The following is a 23,288-nucleotide window of genomic DNA, read 5'->3' on the forward strand; positions in this document are numbered from 1 at the left end:
GAGGCAATGATATAAAAATTAGATGAAAAAATTATCAATCCCAAGTCTCAATTGACACAACATTGGATGAAATTGAAAAAAGAAAAAAATTGATGACTGAAGGAACAAAAAAGAAAGAGGACTAAAGTTGACACCATATTTAAAAAAAGGGCTACCATTTGTTTTTGTCTCAATTTTGGTCCCTTCATTTTTAATCTCTTGTAAATAATGAAATCAAATTGTTTTTTGTGAAATTCAAACAAAAATCCAATATTAGTAATTTTTTTGAAACTGCAATAATCACATAAAAAACAAATCATCAACCCAAAATCTCAATCAACAAATCATCGAAAAATGCATGACGCTTTGAGGGTAATATTGCTTAAATATGTAGTTGGGGGACGTAATTGAAGTTACCAAGAACGAATGAAGCTAACCAATCGACCTCCTCGTGCTCGTACATGCTTGCATTGCAAATTGACACCACATTCAGCACTGGTTTTTTGTTTTTCATAAGAATGATTATTAAGTTTTTGAGAAATCTGGTTTAGTTGCTTTCAAGGAAACGGCATCACTCATAATTCTACTCTTGACCAATATCTCTAGACTGTCCAATGGTGTTAGGTGAACATTCGCCTTTTTTTTTCCCCAGGCAAAATGATGTGAGATTCACCAGAAAACCACCAAGCGTTCTTTAATCCACATGCATTTCAGTCACAGTTTTTAATGGTTATAGGGTTCATGCCTTTCGGGTCCTGAAAAATGGATAGCCAGCCCAGACCAGTACTCCACTTAACGGCAGGGAAGATGCTGGTTTCCAAGAGCAAAATCAATCTCAAGAAGAGAAGTTCCTCGACATGCAATGAGAGTTAAGACACAGTAACTCTGCAAGGAAAATGGAGCATTACAGGGGCCAGGAGGGGAGGGGACCCTCCTGTGGATCGTGGGCAGTGGGATTTAGAAAAGCTTGTAAAGCAGAAGTTATGTCGCTCTCAACCCTTCTGCAGTGTGCAGTAGCAGCAGCACCTCACACCTTCCTTTATTACACAACCCACCATTCCACCTACTCTCCTTTATTGCTTTTCTCTCTCTCACCTTGCTTATCCCATGGCTGCCCATTTGCCCTCAACCATCTCTTCGGTCTTTTATTAGCTGAAAGGGAAGTCCCATTGCCTCTTTTATTATGTCCTCGAGATTTGGATGTATGTTTTGTTTACATGGAAGCCATTTTTTGTTGTGCTTCTTTCACCGAAGAAGACTGCGTCTGCATTTTGCTCCGTTTCGACCAGGGGACGCAAGAGGAAATTGCTGTCCTAGATTCTCCAACCTGCCACAATTATTACAGCAACTATATAATGCAATACATTACATTTAAAAAAAAAAACAAAAGGGATTAAATAAGGTATGTTTAAGAGTTTGGTAGGCGTTGTTTTAAAAAATATTTTTTATTTTTTAAAATTAATTTTAATATTAATGTATTAATACTATTTAAAAATATATAAAAAATAATTCAAATCTATTTTAAAAATACACTTGGAACACAAAAACAACTTCATCCTTAAAAAAAAATGGGCTCCCTGGTCGTAATCATCCATTCACATTTTTCTACAGCTTTTTGGTTTTCTAACAGTGAAAAGGACTACGTGTAAAAGCCACGTAGGACAGCCCATCCACCTAATGTAAAGAGACACGTGTCCATAAAACCTCATTAAATAGCCCCCACCTGCTTCCAGGTCTACTCTCTGTCCTCTTTCCCGTTAATAAAAACGCCAACTTCATTACAGCTCTCTCTCTCTCTCTCTCAGTATCCACAGCTCAAACTCCAACGCACCCCTTAACCAAACGCTGTCTCTCTCTCTCTCGCTTCCGTGTGCGTCTCGACGGCAACTCTCACCAGAACCCTAGCTTTTTCACCGGAATCTGGTGAACCATCTTCAGCGTTCACTCAGCTTCAAATGTGCTAGCTGTTTGCAACTTATTTTGTTCTCAGATCAAATGTTTGCTGGCTTCAAGTTTTTATCCTTTTCTTCTTTGTGAAACTTGAACCCTAAAAGTTGTTGCCTTGTCTAGGAACATTTCTGGGTTTTGGTCGCTAGGGATAAATACAACATAAGAAGTTTTTGGGATAAAGGGGTGTCTCATTTTGCTGAATTTAATCCTTCTTTGTCCATTCTAGTTGTCTCTCCTCTTCGAATCTAGCCGTTGTAAAGAAAAGAAAAGAGCCCATTTTTTCCACTTTAAGCCAAGAATATATATCTCTGGTTCCTCTTATCTTTCCCGTTGTTTTCTACCTCCATCTAAGTTTCAATGGGTTGTAGTGCGTTTTGAGTTTCTTGATCAGAATTAGCAATGTTAAGGGCAAAAGAGTTACTAAGCTTGTTAGTGTTCATGGTTTTAGCTTTTCAATGTGTGAGTTCCCTTAATCCATCATTAAATGATGATGTTTTGGGTCTAATTGTGTTTAAAGCGGACCTTCAAGATCCAATGAGAAAACTCTCATCTTGGAACCAGGATGATGACACTCCCTGCAACTGGTTCGGTGTCAAATGCAACCCAAGATCCAACCGGGTTGCTGAGCTCACTCTTGATGGGCTCTCTCTATCAGGTCGGATCGGCCGTGGCCTCTTACAGCTCCAGTTCCTCCACAAGCTCTCTCTATCAAGGAACAACCTCACTGGTAGCATCGATCCTAACCTAACTCGCCTTGAAAACCTTAGAATCATTGATTTGAGTGAGAACAGCCTCTCCGGGACAATATCGGAGGACCTTTTCAAGGAATGTGCGGCTTTGAGGGATCTTTCTTTGGCTAATAACAAGTTTTCAGGGAAGATTCCAGGTTCTTTGAGCTCATGTGCTAGTCTCGCATCTATAAACTTGAGTTCGAATCAGTTTACTGGGTCTTTGCCTGCTGGGATTTGGGGTTTGAATGGATTGAGGTCACTTGATTTGTCTGGTAATTTGCTGGATGGTGAGATTCCCAAAGGGATTGAAGTTTTGAACAATTTGAGGAGGATTAACTTAAGCAAGAATCGGTTTAATGGGGAGGTTCCAAATGGGATTGGAAGCTGTTTGTTGTTGAGGTCTGTTGATTTCAGTGAGAATATGCTTTCTGGGCACGTTCCAGACACAATGCAGAAGCTTGGCTTGTGTGATTATTTGAGTTTGAGTAGCAACATGTTTACCGGTGAGGTTCCAAGCTGGATTGGTGAACTGAATCGCCTGGAGACTTTGGATCTTTCTGGGAATAGATTTTCGGGTCAGGTTCCAATTTCAATTGGGAAACTTCAATTATTGAAGGTGTTGAATTTGTCTGCAAATGGTTTAAGTGGGAATTTGCCAGAATCTATGGCCAATTGCGGAAACCTTTTGGCTTTGGATTTTAGCCAGAATTTGCTAAGTGGTGACCTTCCTACGTGGATTTTTGGTTCAAGGTTGGAGAAAGCTTTGCATTTGGAGAATAAGCTTAGTGGAAAATTTAGCTCTGCTCCAAAGCTTCAATTCCTGGATTTATCGCACAATGATTTTTCTGGCAAGATTGCATCTTCCATCGGGGTTTTAAGCAGCTTGCAGTTCTTGAATCTGTCAAAAAACTCTCTCTTTGGTCCTGTTCCGGGAACTTTTGGAGATTTGAAGGAATTGGATATTCTTGATTTGAGTGATAACAAGCTAAATGGTAGCATTCCTACGGAAATTGGAGGAGCTTTTGCTCTGAAGGAACTGAGACTGGAGAGGAACTCACTGTCGGGGAAAATCCCAGATTCAATAGGGAACTGTTCTTCATTAATGACTTTGTAAGCTCTCTTATCTGTTTTGTTTTCTGTTTTCTTATACTTGTTCAATTTGGTAGCCTAGAGTTAGATAAGTTCATAAATCTTGTTTCAATTTCTCTTTATCAAACAGTTAGAAACATATTTTTCTGCGCTGGCAAGATCTCAAATTCACCATAAAACACGACAGTTGCTGCTGTAAATACCTTTATTGTTAGGGTTGGTGGTGGTTAAGTTTGAAGATTATACAGTCTCTAGATTATGATTTTGGACTCTTATCAATTATTTGTTAGAATTTGAATTTGTAGTTGCTTATTGCTTAAACTAAAAGGATGTGAGACTTTCGTTGTGTGTCATTGTTATATGATGTCTACATTCTAAAACAAGAAAAGATCCTTGTCCTTTGCTTCTCTTTTCCTGAAAAGTTAATATTGGTTGAAGCTGGCATGATGTTTTCATTAATCTAACAAGCTTTCTCATTCTTGTTTTTCTGTTTCTTTCAATGATGTAGAATCCTATCCCATAACAACTTGGCTGGAACAATACCTGCAGCAATAGCAAAACTTGGAAACCTAAAAGATGTGGACCTGTCTTTAAACAGCCTCACTGGCAGCCTACCCAAGCAGTTGGCAAATCTTCCCAATCTCATCTCCTTTAACATTTCCCACAACAATTTGCAAGGTGAACTACCTGCAGGAGTTTTTTTTAACACTATATCACCTTCATCTGTCTCTGGAAATCCATCCCTTTGTGGTGCTGCAGTCAATAAGTCTTGCCCTGCAGTCCTTCCCAAACCCATTGTTCTCAATCCAAACTCTTCTTCTGATTCTACTCCGGGCTCACTCCCTCAAAATCCTGGTCACAAAAGAATCATTCTAAGCATATCTGCTCTCATTGCCATTGGTGCTGCTGCTGTCATTGTTGTTGGTGTGATTGCCATCACCGTGCTTAATCTCCGTGTTCGGTCATCAACATCTCGATCTGCAGCTGCTCTCACGTTATCCGCAGGTGATGGCTTTAGTGATTCTCCCACTACAGATGCCAACTCTGGAAAACTTGTCATGTTTACTGGAAAGCCTGACTTTAGCACAGGAGCACATGCTCTGCTCAACAAGGATTGTGAACTTGGGAGAGGTGGGTTCGGAGCAGTCTACCAGACTGTCCTCAGAGATGGTCATCCCGTTGCAATCAAAAAGCTCACTGTCTCAAGTCTTGTCAAGTCTCAAGAAGATTTTGAAAGAGAGGTTAAGAAATTGGGGAAAATCAGGCACCAAAACCTTGTGGCACTTGAAGGTTATTACTGGACTCAATCCTTGCAGCTTCTCATATATGAGTTTGTCTCTGGTGGTAGTTTGTACAAGCATCTGCATGAAGGATCAGGCGGTCATTTTCTGTCATGGAATGAGAGGTTCAACATAATTCTAGGGACTGCAAAAAGCTTGGCTCATTTGCATCAGTCTAACATTATCCACTACAACATAAAATCAAGCAATGTCCTTCTCGACAGTTCAGGTGAACCGAAAGTAGGTGATTTTGGCTTAGCAAGGCTGTTGCCAATGCTAGACCGTTATGTTTTAAGCAGCAAAATTCAGAGCGCACTTGGCTACATGGCACCAGAATTTGCCTGTAGAACAGTAAAGATAACTGAGAAATGCGACGTGTATGGTTTTGGGGTTTTGGTTCTGGAGATTGTTACTGGCAAGAGACCTGTAGAATACATGGAAGATGATGTGGTTGTGCTTTGTGACATGGTTAGAGGAGCATTGGAGGAAGGCAGGGTGGAAGAATGTGTCGATGGGAGGCTCATGGGGAATTTCCCAGCAGATGAGGTGGTTCCAGTTATGAAGTTGGGTTTGATTTGCACATTGCAAGTTCCATCAAACCGGCCAGACATGGGAGAGGTAATTAATATATTAGACCTGATCAGATGTCCTTCAGAGGGACAAGAGGATTCAGGATGAACAGGAATCATATTAAGAAATTAAGTGATGGGATTTATAACGGGGTTATCCGGGGAAGAGGAATCCGGTTTATTCAATTAATCAACGAGGAGAAATTCAGTTGTTGGGAGTTCTTTTTTCCTTTTGTTTTGTATTGGTTCTTCTCCTGATTGTTTTTAGTTTATGTTTGTGGTTTCTTCTTGATGTTACTGTTAGATTACCGGATTCCTTTTCACCGGGCTCTAATATAGGACCCCTTTGGATATCGTGTCGCTCGGTTGTTACTAATTCTTCTGTACTGCATTTTGTATCGTGATTTTGTTTCAAGTTGTGAGCTGATAGTAGAATTGGTTCCTGACTAATTTCGCAATCTTTAGCTCATGACCACTTCAGTGCATTCTGAGGTGTTTTTGAACATTTTGGTTGATTGAGCTCGTACAGTTGTTTTTCTTAGCTATAAATCTTGCTTCGATATCGATAGCAGACCAATGCGCCTTTCGGGTCTTGTGGTTTGGTGTTGTGCTTCAAGTCTTAGTGACCAGCTGTTGAACCATCTCCCTGAAGGAAAAATGCCACATTAGTAAGAGAAGTCTGCTTTTCTAGTTCAAGCATCGGTCCCAGCTCAGTAGTAGGTAGCATCTTCAAGAGATATAGATAGAAGAATGCAGATCCCTTGCATATGTAAGGAACTTCTGTTGGTGCGGACAAAGCTGTGACTGTGCTAACAAAATATTAGCTGCCCATCAGTGCATGTGCCTGCTCTTTGTGGTTATATGTTCTTAATCCCAATCCCACCTGACCCGAAGATAGTAAAATCCATTAAGGCTAATCCCGATTCTTACAATGCAGGAGAGGTCAACAGGTTGATTGAATAAATTCACAAGTTTTCCTGTACTTGGCAAAGGGCATATATGACTCAACATCTCGCATAAAGAATGCTTGTTTCGCTTAGTATCAAATCATGTGTTACCAATGATAGCAAAGGTGGAGGCATTAAAATGCTATCTTTACAAGTCAAAAGTGTCCTAGAGACCCCGAGGACTCAAAAAGATTCTTAGCACCCACTTTGAAGCAAGTAATCTTAGTGCTCAATTGAATAACAGGAAGAGGCACAGGAAAAACCTAAAAAAAATCACGAAGACAAAAGGGAAAGCTAGGGCAACAGCTAGAAAGAAGCAAGGCCCTAGAAATAAAGATTGTCAAGGTATGGGAATAGAATATTGCAGCACAAGATGATGCTGTCGGAATAGAAGCATTCTTTTTAATGTTGGATTTTGGCAACCAATGCCTTCAGTTGTTCATAATCAACTTTGTTTAAATGGGTTATTTGTTCCTTTCCTCTTGGATTTATCTTCATTTCAACACAGCTAATCTCACATGGGTCTTGACCTTTTCTTCCATCACTTTTCCCTTTCTCAATAACCGCGATGCACCTTTAAACACACCCATCTTTCACCCTCTGGGAAGAACAACCCTTTATTGTACAAATGTGGACATCCATGTGCAGAGCATAGAAACCGGTGTGCTGTCCCTACTCTGCTGGTGGAGTCAGCCTTAAGGTTCTATAAATTATGCTGGGCCCAAGAGAACCACCTCATGCTCGTAGGAACACTTATTTTTATCTTCAAGCAGCCGCGCATGGGGTCCTTCACAATCCTGTTTCTTGTCCAAGGATGGAATATCTAAGCCTCTTGGCCATGGAAGTGACAGCTTGAAATACCCACTTCTTTTCTCGCTGTACTTGTGAATTGCCTTACCACAGTATCTCCATTATCAAAAGACTGTTTAGCATTATCATACATGCACATGCAGCCCATCCATACCCTTCCACGCTTAGCTACCTCTGCCCTAGGCACTGCTTCTCGTTTGCTCCTCCAATCAAGGCTCCAATATTACCTTTATTGTAACGAGTGGCAGCAAAACCATCATCCTGTAATCTATGGAAAAGAAATAAAACAAAATACATCAAAAGAGCAGAAAGCATCATTTTGTTGAGACACGCATATAAAATAATTTGCCCTCGCATGGCATGCATTTCTAAGTCAACTCTAATGTTTTTATTCTCTAGTCCATAAATATATTTTTTAAGCGACCTGTATAATTTATCTAATAGATTTTTATCTATTATTATAGACATATATCGAAATACTTAAAATTATCTATTATTATAAGTCTAACAATATCTTTAACATTTATAAAACATATTTCAAAAATAAATTCAAATAAATTATAATTTTTGTATAAAATAATTAATCAGTTTATATAATTAAATTAATTGGCTAACCGTTTGAGGTAGGATATTGGTAATAAAACTTCATATTTAAATGTTAATATTCTAAAACGTGACAACTTAAAAACATGTTATTTTATAAAAAAAATCAAATAATATTATTCTCTCAAAATGTAAAAACAAGCTATTTTTCTTTTTTAAATAATGTTTTCATGTGAATATAAATGATTGGATTACTACCTGGGAAGGAGTCAAGTGCCCTTTACAACAAATGCTTACTTGAAATGAAGTGGGATTTTGCAGCTTTTTACAGAAACTATCGTCCATGAGCTAGAAGAAAATAAGGTGTCCAAAGCCATCATCAGTGAAACTTCTTAAAAACAATTTCAAGAATGAACATATTTTTTTACCTTTAAATATATAGCAATTCGTAGGGAATTATATGGAAACAGATTCAATGCATATTCCCTCTCTCATCTTTAAAAGATTAAACGAAGTATTTCCAAGAAAAAAAGAAGAGTAAAAGTAAAACATAGAAAGAAGATGGAGCTATGAGCTCTCCCAAATCTCAGCTCATTCTCTCCCTGAAACACTAAAAACTTGTAACTCCCTCCTGATGAAATCCCAAAACAAACCCTGCTAAAATAAATAACTGATAAACAAGTCAATAGATTTATTTATTAAGCAAACCAAGTTTAGTAACACTGACTTTTATTTTTAAAAAAAGGATCAAAATGACTTGATTTTTTTAAAAAATAATTTAGGTTAACTCGGGTTATTTTTTTTGATCTTGTGACCTGAGTCTTATATTAAATCAGCCATTGAATTATATTTTGAAACTATGATATTAACTTTTTTTATTATTACGTGTCTTATTTAGAAAATCTTAAAATTAAAAGTTATTTACAGGAATATTTTAGGGATAAAAGACAATAAATAGGATCTCGAGAGACATGTTTCCTCTATAACTTCTATTTTGAAAGTATAAAAATAGACTCCAAAATCATCTTAGTGATAAATTTATTTTTATGTCTCCATCTCTTTAATCAAATATATTTTTTTCCCATTGTTTTTTTATCTCTTATATTACGGAATAGTAACCAAATGCTATCTTAGGGTTTGTTTGTTTAGCGAAAATATTTCCTTGAAAAAATATTTCCTCAAATAAAATAGTTTTTTATGAAAAATAATTTCTTAAAAAATATGTTATTTTTTATTGTTTGGATATATTAAATAAAACACTTTCCTATAATATAAATTAATTTTTATTTATAGTTTTTGAATGATAGTAACAAGAAAAGAAAAATAACAAGAATTTATGATAAAGGTGGAGCTAATGCTAACTATGGTGATTTTAATAAAATATTGTCATCGTCATGAGATGATTGATATTTTAATAATAAGTTAGTTGTGGTGGTGGTGCGACAATAATTTTTATAGTAATGATAATGATGTTAAAGGAATATAATGATATGATGATAAAATAATAATTATATTAGTAATAAAATTATAAATTACCGGTCAAAAAGAAAAGAAAGGTATGAAAAAGTGTTGGTAAACACTAGCAATGAATCGATAATCTTGTCGTGGCATGGGAATAAGCCATAAATGACTAAAAATGAAAGATAAATATAATAAAGTGACTTTGATGAGACAGTAAAATGACCGGGTGCTTTATGGAGGGATGGAATAAGGAGATTTTGATTTTTTAGCGAAAAATCATTAACCAACTAGTCTTATATTAAAAAAATTCGTAACTCTTGATCGGGTTGTCATAAAAATCTGAAATTGTTTTTGGAGAATTATAGTATTTTTTTTAAGCTTTGGTTAAAATTTTAGAATTTTTGTAGAAATTAGATTTTTTTAGAAAAATTGCAATTTGATCAATTTTGCGCTATCGCATATAACTCATGGTATGATTGACAAATTGAGTTGAAAATTTATGTGGAGCATTCTAATATATTATTTTACCTTAGGGTAAAGTTTTATAATTTTTAGAATATTATGTCCGGTGGTTTTTATAGTTTGCATGAAAAAGTATTGGTAACCGGGTAAAAAAAATATATATATACCATAAACACATGGTGATATAACTAAAAGAAAGATGGAATAAATTAGTTGAAATGTCAGCCTTTAAAGAGTTGTTTCCAACTTACTAAAAGGAAAAAGAAAAGAAGAAGAAAAAAATGACTCATGGGGACTAGATTAATTTAAACATGAAAGGCAAGGGCTTAAATGAAAAAAATAAAAATTTTACTATATAAACCCCAATTTGCTTGGGGTGTCTAGCGGGTCACATGGAGAGAAAGGGGAGTTAGAGATTTTCTTACATTTTTCTTTAATTCTCTCATCTATTTTTAAAAATAAGGCATGATTACGGAGAGTTAAGATAATTAAAAAGGTTTATGGTGAGCTACACTAAATATTTGAGTGATCTAAGGGTTTAAAGCTTGTAAAGAAAGAATGAAGTGTGGATAAAGAAAGACAAAGAAGTGAGAAAAAGGATGGTTTCCCCTTGAGGTTTCTTCTAATTAAATTCCTTATAGAAATTTCATACATGTATGATTGGGTGATGATGGGCTTGATTATGGAACTTTATGATTAGCATATTGGTTGTAGTAATTTGTGATATTGTGATGAAATTTTATTTGTTGGCATGAGAATTAAATGAATTAGTGTTTAATTAAGTAAAAAGTTGAAGAAATTTCATGCTACCCTTTACTTGAAATTTCAGCATTGATAGAAAAATGTAAGGAATGTATGTGATTGATGAAAAGAAAAATTACCATGCTCAAATGAATAAAATTAATCTTAGATGAGGTTTTGAAAATTAAAATCAAAGAAAAATTGATCCCTCCTTAAATGTTTTTTTAAAAAATATTGGTCAAGGTTAAATGATGGAAGAAGAGTAAAATTGTATATGACTAAGTTAAGACTTTAGTGTGGATGAAAATATATTTCATGGGGTTAAGTAATGCATAAACAAGTAGGATGTAAACAAAAAAAAAATGAAGAAAGAAAATAAATGCCATCCTAGATGAATTAAAAAAAAATATTCATCTATTCTCAAATAGTATTGATAGAGAAATCATTGGCCAATATAGAATGAAATTTAAAAAGAGTTTCAAATCTTATTCAAATGATCAATAACTATTATGTAAAGAAAAAAAATGATTTAGCATGACAAACATAGTCCATGGTTTAATATTCAATCGAAACATTATTGATGACCGGATATTAATTACACTGAAAAACTAGTCACTGAAAGGTTAAGTTAAACCACAAATGACTTTTTTAATATTCAGATGATCATGACACATTGCTAAACGATATATCTGATCTTCAAATATAAATTAATCAATTATTGAACTGATAATAAATTAAATTTATTTATTTAGAATTATAATTTATATTTGAGCTAACATATTAGGAACCTAATGGGTTACACACGTTAAAAACCATTAGTAAAAAAATTAAAAAATAAAATATAATTAATACAATAATTATATTTCTAAACCTTAAAAAACAAGGACATGATTGGGTTAATTTCTAAAATTATCCTGAAGTAATATATAACTATTATTCAAGAGAAAAATTGTATTTTGCTAATTTATATGATTTTCTAGATTTTACTACAAATAATAATTTATTTCTCTTATTTTATTTGAAGAGTGATTATTTATTAAACAGAAAAATTATGTAAATACAATATTAGAATTAACATTAAAAACATAACAATTATTCTCTTCAAAATAGAAATCTAAAATATTTTTTATAGGTGGTTCATATGAATTATTATTAGAGACTGAACAACTAAACAACTTATATCATAACTTCATTTTTAAAAATTATTACAGATTTTTATATAATAAATCTCTAAATAATTTTGAATTTATCTAATAAAATTTTAAAAACATGTAAATAATTTTATTTTATAGTTTCTACTTTATATATGATATTCGGAACTCAATGTACTCTGACTTATATCATAACTTCATTTTTTAAAATTATTACAGATCTTTATATAATAAATCTCTAAATAACTTTGAATTTATCTAATAAAATCTTAAAAACTTGTAAATAATTTTATTTTATAGTTTTTACTGTATATATGATATTCGGAACTCAATGTACTCCTCTCCTCATGCTTTCTTCATATACTGGTAATGTATGTCAAGACCTTTGACGGTGGGAGATCGATGGCTTCGAAGAACAATGCTGATGTTGTTTTTTGTCTCGACTGCTGCTATTTCTTTTTTCCACTGTTTTGGGTTGTTGGAGCTGCCGTGAATGCCGCTGCTACTAGTGCTGACGAGAGAAAATCTATTGAAGCGGGTGGTTGTTGGTTGTGGTAAGAATCCGATGGTGGCAATAGGTGCGGGAGGCTGAACAGTAGGAGATTCAGGGGACTAATGTTTTTATTTGCTAGCTAGGTATTATTTTGCTAGAGTCCCCTCTCAATATTTGTATGTGTCTCCTAATTATCTTTGCTGAAACCCTAGCAAAACAGGAAAAAACTAAAAAATAATGTTAGTCAATTAAATTATTTTCTACTTGATTACAGGTTTCTAATTAATAAAACTTTTTTTTTAATTTAATGGGTATGATCGCTTTTAATTATTATTTTTAATTCATGATCACCTTAGCCCCTTGTCCTCCTCTTCTTTTTATTTCACTTCCTAAACTCTTTTAGATATATTATGAAAATAAAATTAAATAGAAAAATTAAGGGTAAAAAATAGATTATTATGGTGGTTGGTGGTTGTGATGAGTGGTTGTGATGAGTGAATATTATAAGTTGTAGTGTCAAGAAAAATATTTACCCTTCTCCACGAGGTTAAAACATTTTCTCCTTTTTCATGATATTGAATTATGTTTATTCAAATTAATAATATTTAGGGATGTTTATTTTACATTGAAGAATTGAGGAAAATATTTTCCATTAAATAATTTTCTTAAAAAATCCAGACTCTTAAAATGAGTTTAATTATATGTGCTGAAAATTTAAAATGTCAAATTTAATATGAAATTCAGATTTTATAATAAATTATTTTTGTTTACGTGATTAGCTAATTTATTTTATCTTAATTAATACAAACTAAACATTTTCTATAACCAACCCTCCATTTAAAAAGCAATTACAATAATTAAAAAGCCAGAAATAAGAAAAATAAAGAGAATTTCCTGTTCACAGACGTATTTTCTGAACAAAAATCAAGAAAAAAAAAATATTTCCTAGTGTATTAAAATAAAATATCAACAAATTCGTTTCATGTACCAAAACTGTTTTTCATTTATCTAATTTTCAATCTGCTTCCACATTAGCTCAAGCACTTATCTTGAACACTAAATTTTGACTTCCTGACTTTTCTACATGTAGCGTCTCTGTCGTGTTTCTTTTTTCCATTTTCATGGACAATGGAAAAGCTATACCTGTATTGTTTCCCTAATCAACCCAATCTTTGCGCCCTTCTTCTGCATCAGAGTTCCTGGAAGCGATGACATCTGATAAAACATTTGCTGTTTGATGTCCATTTGGCTGTTTCACCTCCTTTATTTCATCCCAGTCATCATCCCACCCTTCATCCCACCCTTCAGTTGTTTCCACATTATTAGCTGAATGGGAGTCTGGCTGCTCCATTTCAAGTTCCTGATATGGGACTCCATCAACATGCGAGCTTTTCAGAAACCAGCAGCAGGCACATGCCCCTCCAGCAATCAAAGCTATCAAAAACAAGTAGGCTCCGTTTTTAGGGGATAAATAGGTGCCATGTCCAAAGAACAGCTCATATTTGACTTTTAGTTTCTTTGATCCCATTTCAATGATGCACGAACCATTTCCTGTTTTTAATATGATGGACGGACTTCCTTCAACCTTTTCTGAGACATCAATCTGAACAAGGAATGCAATAGGACTTATCAAATAAAAGATTGAGACCAAAGATCAACATGTAGGAGATGCTCACTTGATTCTACAAAGGCTGTTTATGCATGAATTTCTGCTAGTTAAAACCGGTTCTTTGTTTCGAACTCTATAACCCAACCCCCCATTGTATCAGTTGTCAAACTAGACTCCCAATCAAGACATGTCCCACTTCTGTAAAGCATAAATGCTAGAAATTAAACGAGCTGAACCTTTTTGGCGTCGTGTTTGGATAGTTGCATCTCCGGGAAAGTAACATCAATATCTGTGATTGTAAGACTCACTTTCAAGATGCCCTCTCCATCATTCTGGACAAGCAGAAACAGTTCCCTGGATGCTACATAGGAAAAATAGAGAGCGCTTAATCAGCAAGGCATGAGGAATGATCAGTAAAGATGAAAAACCCAATCCAATGCATCATAAATCTAAGTGGACATGAGATTTGCAATGAAAGAATAGCAGCCTTGTGCTAAGAGTCTTGTCTCTAGTTTTATCAATACGAACATGATGTTGTGATCATTAGCAAAAATTGCCATGTATTTGATTTAGCAAGTAGTGAGAAAAGCTGTTTACAGATTGGATTGATGTTTTTCCATTCAAAACAGAACATTGCACAGTCAAATACATACAAGAACAACAAAAGGGACGAAGTGATGGTTATCTGACATTAGGAAGCAGAACATCCAGAATATAGGAATCTTGGCACGATTGTTTTCCAAATTCGGTAGAAGAATGGATCCAAAGTGACTGGGGTTAGACAACAATAGGTATATCCATGAGTCATCAAACATCACAAAAAAGATAATCCAATGTTTCATTTGTTCATTCCAAATTTTCTATTTAACTGAAAACAATCTCCATAATATAAGAAAACCATTTCCCAGGAGATTCAATAGTCAAACTAAATCCATATTCTGTCAAGTCAAGCAAAAAATCAGTTCAATTAAGAAAAGTACAATATGGTTAAAGCAGGCAAGCTTGAAGGTAAAGCCAGATTCAGTCAATGCAAGAAGGAAAATTACAAAACCCTTATGGGGAGAGACGGGACAGTAAAATGATTTATCTGGCATGTACGATCATTTCTACTAATTTTAGCATTACAATGTTGTTTCCATCATGATTTGCAAAAATAACCTCCCAATGCTCTCTCTGTTGGGAATTATCATTCACTCTTCAAAATGGTAGTGCAGAAAATGTTGCAGGACAAGTTATAAATGCGGCATGTATCCAAATACTTTGGAAAAATAATGATCATAAAACCAGGTGATTTCCTGACCTTATCAGTTTTATGACATTAAGATGATCTTCAATAAGCAAAGAAGGAATGGCATAAATTGCTATCCCATGTAAACAAAAGGACTAGATTTACATAACTTGCTGAAAATGTTCTGCTAGTTGATTAACATACTGTAGCAGAATATGAAATTAGAACTGTAAAGTGATGATTAGTTGAGACATTAAGATGATCTTCAACAAGCAAAGAAGGAATGGAATATGTTACTATCCCATGTAAACAAAAGGACTAGATTTACATAACTTGCTGAAAATGTTCTACTAGTTGATTATCATACTGTAGCAGAATATGAAATTAGAACTGTAAAGGTATTACAAGAACATTTTTAGAACTTTAAGGTTGGTTTCATCGATCTCAAAAACTATATATCAGGTGGATGAGAAAGTGGTCAAATTGAACTGTGGACGAGATCACAAGAATGTTTTCATAGAAAACAAATAAATCAGCAAGACCTAAGTTAGAGAAACTAGATGAAGCAGCTGCATCTTCTCAGGGGGGAACAGTTGAGAGATAACCTGAAGAAGAACACCTTCAAGATTGAGAACCAAGATTGTAGTTCTAACTATTTCAAATCTATTTATTTGAACACAAATTAACCGAACCAAATCAATATTGAGATATTAGGGCAACAAAATCTAAACAAAAAGCAAAGAAAAAAGAGGAAGAGAGTCGAGATTAGCAGTAGAAGAGTTCTCACAGGTATTTGACGAAAGAAGGCAAGCAGTGAGGTTATTAGTCAAGTCCCGACATCCCCTTTTAACTATCGGATCGGAACACCTCTCCTTCGTTTCATTGTAATATTTAAATGGTGCGGGAATCGGAGAGCTCTGCAGCAAAAACAAAACAAAATAAAATCTATATATTACTAAAAACTCTGAAAAAAAAAAAACAGAGAGAGGGAGGGAAATGGAGTTACCACCTCTGGAGATTCTCTTGTCATTAATTTCCGAGGTAACTCAGAAACCCAACCATCGCATCCTTTTCCCATTATAACACTCATCATCAACCCACGAAGAAGAAGAAGAAGAAGAAGATTTATTACCCTCTGATTACTCATAATCAATTGATTTACAGATAATTATTTCAGCACGACACTGCTCCCTTATTACCCTCTGATTACTCATAATCAATTGATTTACAGATAATTATTTCAGCACGACACTGCTCCCTTATTACCCTCTGATTACTCATAATCAATTGATTTACAGATAATTATTTCAGCACGACACTGCTCCCTTATTACCCTCTGATTACTCATAATCAATTGATTTACAGATAATTATTTCAGCACGACACTGCTCCCTTCGCTTCTTCTTCTTCTTCTTCTTCCTCTTCATCCTCTCCTCTTTTTAACTAGCTTCTTCTAGAGGTCAAAGTCTATACTCGTTGACTCCGTCTCTCCTTTCTTAGCTCCTTCTCCCTTCCATTCTTCCTTTCACAATTAATTAATCCTCTACGGTTACTCCTACTGAGGCGGCTGCTGCTGCCTAGTTAGCTTGCTCTTTCGCTTTCAAATTACTCATGTGGCAGGTTTGGGGTCCACAACGGTATCTTGAAGACGTCACCGTTTTTCTCATTCTGTGAAACGACAGCGTATCTGTGTTTGGAATTAGATTCTTTTTTTTTTTTTCCTGAACCCTTGTCTGTAAATCAATGATCTATCGTCTTAATTCACTCTCTCACTCTCTCTCTCGTATGGAAACAAACCCCCAAATTCCTTCAAATTAGGGTTTGATTTCTTCCATGTAAATCAAATAGAAAAGGCAAAGAGAAATGTCAACAGAGGAAATATCTTTAGTTTCTCCACAAAACGGAATAAATTCACAACTCCTCTTCCAAGACGATCCATTGCGATTCAATTGCACCGGACCGCCTCCGCAACAACAGCAGCAACGCCGTGTCGGGGATCCCAAAACTCGAGAACTCACCGGTTTTATCGATGACAACAAGCTCTTCTCCTCCACCACTACTGCAACCGCCACTTCCACCGCCGGCTCCGACCGTTACTTTGCCTCTCACCACCACCACCACCACCAGGATTTCCCGAGGAATGTTTATCAGCGTGAACCGCAGGGAACTAGTGGAGATGATACTGACGGTGAGGATGATGAAGATGATGAAGAGGACGACGAGGAGGAGGTTGATGACGTAGACGGTGGTGATGGTGATCATGAGAATGGAGTTGATGTGCTTGTTGCTGCTATTGATTGTAACAGCAAAAACACTAATTGTAACAACAATAACTGTAGTGGAACTATTAGTAATGCTAGTAATAGTGTTCATTTGGACAAAATTGGAAATGGAAATGCAAAGCCCAAGCATCTTTCTTCTTTTGGTAAGTGGAACGAAACTCTTTTTTTTTTCAAAGCTTTCTTTATTTCCGTCTTCTTTATTGGTGTTATTTGTGCTTGCTTGTTTAGGGATTAGTGGGGAAATGGTGAAAGATGGAATTGGTGGCGGCGGCGGCTTGGGGCAAACAGGGAATAATGCGGTGACGATCGCGGAGGCAGATGGGGAGATGTATTATTCGCAGTATTTGCAGGGGACGGGGGGGTCTGGTGCTGGTGGAAAGGATATGGGTGTGGAGAATGGTTGTGGATTTAGTGGAAGGAAGGAGATTTCAGCATTTTCGAGTGAGTCTGGAGATTCTTTAAGGGCTATTTTGTCGGACCCTGTTACGTAAGTTTTTGAGATTGATTGTTGATTTTTTTTTTCTATGTTTATGCGAATTTTTTGTGTTTGGCATGACATGGACTATTTGTGTTGGAATCAGAAGTTTGTTATGATAAGTTTTTGGAATATCTGTTTTGGCATGCCATTTTTTTATTCTACCTGTAAGCATGTTGCTGTCAAAGTTTTTACTTGTGCAATTTATTTACTTTAGTTTATGGATTCAGGGGAGCTTTAATGGATGACGCTATGATATTGCCTTGTGGGCATTCATTTGGAGCTGGTGGAATGCAGCATGTTATCAGAATGGTCAGTTCTCAATTGAAGGAATTTTTGGTCTTTGAAATCATTCATTGCAACTCTCTATCATAGGAGGTTAGAATAACTTCTCATACTGAGAAAGTACCAGATCAAAGAGTGTGAGAGAAAGGAGAGGGGGTGGGGGTTGTGAGCTTCATTAATTGTGTGCCTCAATGAATTTTATCTGCAAACTTTAAAATTACTACGAAGCTTCAAGCTGCTTCTGACAGACATCCAGCATTAGTCACTGTTACTATAAATTTTCCTTCAGAAGCACTAAAATGAAGTCTGGACATGTCCATATCGAACAGTAATTTTGGCTCAGTTGAGGCTCTAACACAAGCACTGCCTTTGAAGTGCGTCTATTTGGATGTTTGGTCCTTGTAATTGGCCACTTTCTATCTTATACCCTTAAGCAGTCCTTGTAATTTGTTATTTGAACTTGTACAGTTTTTTTTTAACTTTTAATGGTAATGCTTGTTTATAGGTGCTGGTTTTTGTAATAGTTGTATTTTATTGCTTTGGGCGAGCAAGCTACAAACCATGTCCTGACAATCTGTCAATAGGATCATAACTGTCTTCAAGGCCATATGATCAACAATTAATGAAATAGTAAACTGTTGTTGGTCAGAGATAACACTTGTTAGACTTTCAAGAAGAGGAAGCTTGACCCTGTGATTAATATCCTGGAATGAAGTATTTTTCTTCTTGTTGAATTGTCTTCCTTCCACTCATTTTATAACAACTTATATGAGATGTTTCTGCATTTAAGCTTTCTGCTTAGCAATGCTGAAAGTTGCGTGCCTCTGCTTGTTCTGTGCACATGGTTCACTTTCACTGGACTCTGTTATTTTAGAAATCTACAGTTGTGTTGCATTCTAATCTCACTCTCTCTCTGAGATGTTCTTACAGTTGTTATGATATGATTTTGATTTCAGTTTTATGCTTGCATTTTCAGAAAGTTTGCTATAGTTGTTCGCAGTCAATTTCAGAAGACTCAATATCTCCAAACCTCTGTAAGTAGTAATTTGTTGTTGTTGTTGATGTTGAAGGTTGTAGGATTTTATGATCGTGCTTCGTACAAGAAAAAATCGCAGGCTTTGTATTTTTAAGCAGTGGCAAGAAATAGGGAGTCTATAGTCACTATGATAAGAGAACTATGACAAGTGCATCACAGCTTGCATTTTCTTTGGCTTTGCCTTTTCATTTGTTCATTTTGCTGCTGTCTATACAGCTCTCAGATATGCTGTCCAGGCATTTCAACGGGAAGAGGAGTTACAATTTTATCGCTCATCCAAAAGGAGGAGAGAGAGGTTTGACCAGGTTTGTTCCCACCAAGCCCTGGGTTTCCTTTTAACATAATTCTCTTTAGCAATTGTCAATAGAATAGGAGCAGACTGCATAACAATGCATACCTTTTCTTTTCATTGCAGTCATGCTGAACTGCATGGTTCTACCTCATTTGGAAGTAGATATTATGAAAATGCTTCTGATTTTTCCTTCTCAATGAGATGTCTTCACTGTTGATAAGTCAATAGCCTGGCATTTAAAAAACTGTGTCAATCACTGGGGATTTATAAAACCCTGCAACTCAGATGCTTTCTTTAAGTATTATTTTATGTTTTAATTATCCACTCCATTTTTTAAAAAAAAATTTATTTTATTTGTTTCTCCGGCAACCCTTTGGTTTTAGAATGCACCAGCAGCCTCAACTTTTATAGCTTTTCTAAAATCACCACTGTTTTTCTATTATAGGACAAAGGTGGTTATGGCGATTCAGGGGTCATGGATCCACCAAGGGGTAGAGGTGTGCAGTTCCCATTTGCTGTGACAGACCGGGTTATTATAAAGGTTGTTTAGCGAACCTCCCAAGTTTTTCCTGTATGCATTGTTTATAAATCATTTAAAATTAACAATATGAACGGAAATATTCAGGGAAACAAGAGGACACCTCAGCGGTTTGTTGGGCGGGAGGCTGTTGTGACAACGCAATGCTTAAATGGATGGTTGGTCATTTCTTGTTTTTCTTACCTTCAATTTTTGCATGTTTTAAGGTTTGGTGCATTGCTCAGGTCAATTCTCTACTGATGTCAATTGCTCTTTTCTTTCCCTTGATAATTAATACATTTATCTCTTGTGCGCATTTTCTGTTATGTGACCAAGAAGTTCTATCAGACATCTGTGCATTGTTGATTTTGAATTTCTTGGCTGTCATTACATGCGTATGGAGATACATGGAACAAAATCTGTTTTGAATGAGTTAATACTATGATTAGTACTGTAAATAAGTGAATACATTTGCAGCTTAGATGAGATAACGGATATGGTAATGGATACATCTTAAATGGTGTGAAATGATTGATCAAACCTCTAGTTATTAGGATTGAAGATTGTCTCAGTTGAGATTTCTGCACCATGCATGTTGGCTTGTTTGCATGAAAGGTGGTGAGTAACTGATCCTTGTAACTAATACAAAGCCATTTACAGGTATGTTGTGAAGACATTGGACAATGCAGAGAGTGTAAAGTTGCAGTATCGGTCACTTGCCAAGCTTTCGGATGATCCATCTTCAAAAACAATATCAACCAAGATTGCCCCAAACTGGCTCTAGTCTTGCTTATACACAACCGAGGTAGCATTATTCTGCCTACACACCATAGCAGGTTTGGTTTCCGATACTCAGACTAACTTTTCTTTAAGCTATGAGTTTCTTGCTTGCAGTCCCTACTAGCCAATGTAAAGCCATGTAAATTATAGAAGCCTTGATGCAAATGTAATTTTAGGAAGCATAGGATGAGAGTTAAAACGCAAACAAAGTTATTTTTGTTTTGGGCATGACTGAGGCTGTCCGTATCTAACTAATGTTTGTGCACACATGATTATCCCATATCAAGCTTTGTTGCTCTGCTAAGTCTCTGTGCATGATGTTTAAATTATCCAGAGCAGCTGACCATTAGTCTGTCAGAACCAGAGAGATCCATTATCTCTTGCAAAAAAAAATAAAAATTATAGTAATCAAGAAATTTGTGCTGTGATCTGACTACGAGTCATGTGTTATAGTGAAAAATATAATTAATATTTCTTCTGAAAAAGTTTACTATGTTAGAAAAATAATTAAAAGGAGAATTCAATGGAGCATTTCAAGAAGCCCATTGAAACTATTGTAAGAGATCTTAAGAAGCCTTTTCAGTTTAGCAAAGCATTTTTTTTATATAGAGGAGAATTCAAAGTGTTTTTTTTTTTTTGTTTTCCTTCTGTTTCCGTATGGTGGATTACAAGTCCACCAAGCTCAAGACTTCATTGGGCTCAAAAGTGCCCTTAAAGCACTTGTTAAGAGTCATATAATACTCTAATCCACGTCTTTTTCATAGAATTTGTTGTAAACATTTAAAAACAATACACCATATAAAACACACAATTATTTAACGTGCTTTAATAATCATGTATTTTTATTTTCATTCATTTACTTAACACAGTACATTAAAATAAAATAAAAATATAAAGTCTAATAGAAATATTCTTATCATTTGTAATATTTGAAGAATAACAATTTTGTTTAAATTACACATCAAATAGAAAAATAATTAATGAATGAATTAATGTTAAGAAATTCTTGGAAATGCTAAATTTACCATTTAGTGTTCATTGATAAATTAATGTAATTATTAAATTGCATTAATTTATCAATTAATGTATGGGTATGGATTCAAAGTGTAGGTAACGTTCTTGTGAGCTATTTTTTTTTTTTAAAAAAAAAGGTAAATTCAAAACATGATAAGTAGACGTAATTGAAATCCAATTTGACTAAGTTTGAAATTTTTTTAATCATTTCAATTTTGAGGCAAAGATGTTTTTGTAGTACGGGTAATTTGCTAATGCTAAACCATTAAACATGTTAGCAACTTTATTTCTTGGAATTATTTTTTTTAATTATATGATGTAATGAATAGACACGTATAGAAAAGTGATTGAATAAAATTTAAGTGCAAATGAAAGATATCATGATTGTATAAAAAAGCACATGCTAATGTACAAAAAAATAAAGAGAATTTTATTTGGAAACATGTAAAAATTGAAAGAAATTTTATAAATGTTACTCTAAAAGGTTTCTAAATGAATTTATTTTAATGAATACTTGTCTTTCAACATATTTCTAACTGATTTATTGTAATTAATTTTAATTTGAATTAATTGGAAAAAAAAAGTTAAAAGAATGGTGGATAATTGGGCCCTTAATGGTCTAGCACACCTAACCTAGGCTTCTTAATATTTTTTATTTGTTTTAAGGGTCGGATGATATGTTATTCATTAAAAATTTTTTTTTTTTTTTTTAAAATACTGTGTTGTTAACCATCCAAGAGAAGGTTAGAAAATCAAGCAATGAGGTTTTAACCAAAAAAATTTCTTAACATGTTTTAACCTAAAATCACCCTTAGAATCTTTTAAAAAAAAAAAATCAACCCAAAATGACTCTAAATCTGTAAAGAAAAAAACACAAAATTAAATAAAAAATGTTTTTTTTCTAAACTTCCATATATTCTTTTTTGTCAAGATAAAGGGGAAAAAACACTTAATTGAAGCTTCATTCATCAAATGGAACACCAACAATGAGTTTTTTTTGGTTGCCATAATATTACAGTCAGACTTTCTCTTTTCTTTCTTATTTTCTAACAATTTTCTCTTTTATTTTTCAAACTCAAAAACTTAAATTTGGATCAAAATATATAACTATCAAACTGAAACCAAAAAAGACATAAATAAAAAAAAAGGTAATAATGTACAGTTTTTGAAAACAAAGTCTTTTATTGTTTTTTTTCTCTTTAATTTCAATCCCTCTATTTCTAATTTTTCATAAATAATAAAATTAATTTTTTTAATTAAATATTAATTCAATATTGAGATTTTTTTTCTACACAGCAAGAGCCGCCTGTTAAGCTAATTGAATCAATCTATCAAGATCAATTTCAACTAACTAAACATGAAAAGAATTAAACAGAAAAAAAAGCTCCAAGGATGGAAAAAAAAAATTTACCGCAAATGCTATTTTTTTTTTCTCATTTTTTTACCGCAAATGCTATTTTTTTTTTCTCAATTTCAATTCAAGTCCCTATATTTTTAATTACAGCAAATAATAAAATGAGTTTTTTTTTTTAGCAAAACCAAACATAACTCCATATGGATACAT

General features: G+C 34.5%; 3 protein-coding genes across 4 annotated transcripts; 2 read left to right on the plus strand and 1 right to left on the minus strand.

Moving 5' to 3' along the window:
* The first annotated feature begins 1,723 nt into the window (after nt 1-1,723).
* Nucleotides 1,724-6,052, plus strand: LOC105108683 (probably inactive leucine-rich repeat receptor-like protein kinase At3g28040). The gene is made up of 2 exons (XM_011003089.1): nt 1,724-3,770; nt 4,258-6,052. Exons 1-2 carry the CDS (start codon nt 2,329-2,331, stop codon nt 5,705-5,707), a joined length of 2,892 nt encoding a protein of 963 aa, XP_011001391.1. The 5' UTR covers nt 1,724-2,328; the 3' UTR covers nt 5,708-6,052.
* A 7,078-nt stretch (nt 6,053-13,130) lies between these two features.
* On the minus strand, nt 13,131-16,601 carry LOC105108684 (uncharacterized). Of its 2 annotated transcripts, XM_011003090.1 has the most exons (5): nt 16,243-16,601; nt 16,050-16,175; nt 15,831-15,960; nt 14,052-14,176; nt 13,131-13,809 (listed from the first exon to the last, which is right to left on the minus strand). In XM_011003090.1, the coding sequence occupies exons 1-5, from the start codon at nt 16,255-16,257 to the stop codon at nt 13,363-13,365; spliced, it is 843 nt and encodes a 280-aa protein (XP_011001392.1). In that variant the 5' UTR covers nt 16,258-16,601; the 3' UTR covers nt 13,131-13,362. The 2 variants fall into 2 exon arrangements, with proteins under 2 accessions (XP_011001392.1, XP_011001394.1); XM_011003092.1 differs by having other exon boundaries at nt 16,053-16,599.
* A 165-nt stretch (nt 16,602-16,766) lies between these two features.
* Nucleotides 16,767-21,014, plus strand: LOC105108685 (U-box domain-containing protein 62-like). Its single transcript, XM_011003093.1, has 8 exons — nt 16,767-17,468; nt 17,554-17,812; nt 18,031-18,112; nt 19,062-19,119; nt 19,338-19,426; nt 19,859-19,954; nt 20,039-20,109; nt 20,591-21,014. Exons 1-8 carry the CDS (start codon nt 16,907-16,909, stop codon nt 20,712-20,714), a joined length of 1,341 nt encoding a protein of 446 aa, XP_011001395.1. The 5' UTR covers nt 16,767-16,906; the 3' UTR covers nt 20,715-21,014.
* Nucleotides 21,015-23,288: the final 2,274 nt, after the last annotated feature.

Source organism: Populus euphratica, unplaced genomic scaffold (genome assembly GCF_000495115.2).
Source record: "Populus euphratica unplaced genomic scaffold, PopEup_1.0 scaffold374.1, whole genome shotgun sequence".
NCBI lineage: Eukaryota > Viridiplantae > Streptophyta > Magnoliopsida > Malpighiales > Salicaceae > Populus > Populus euphratica.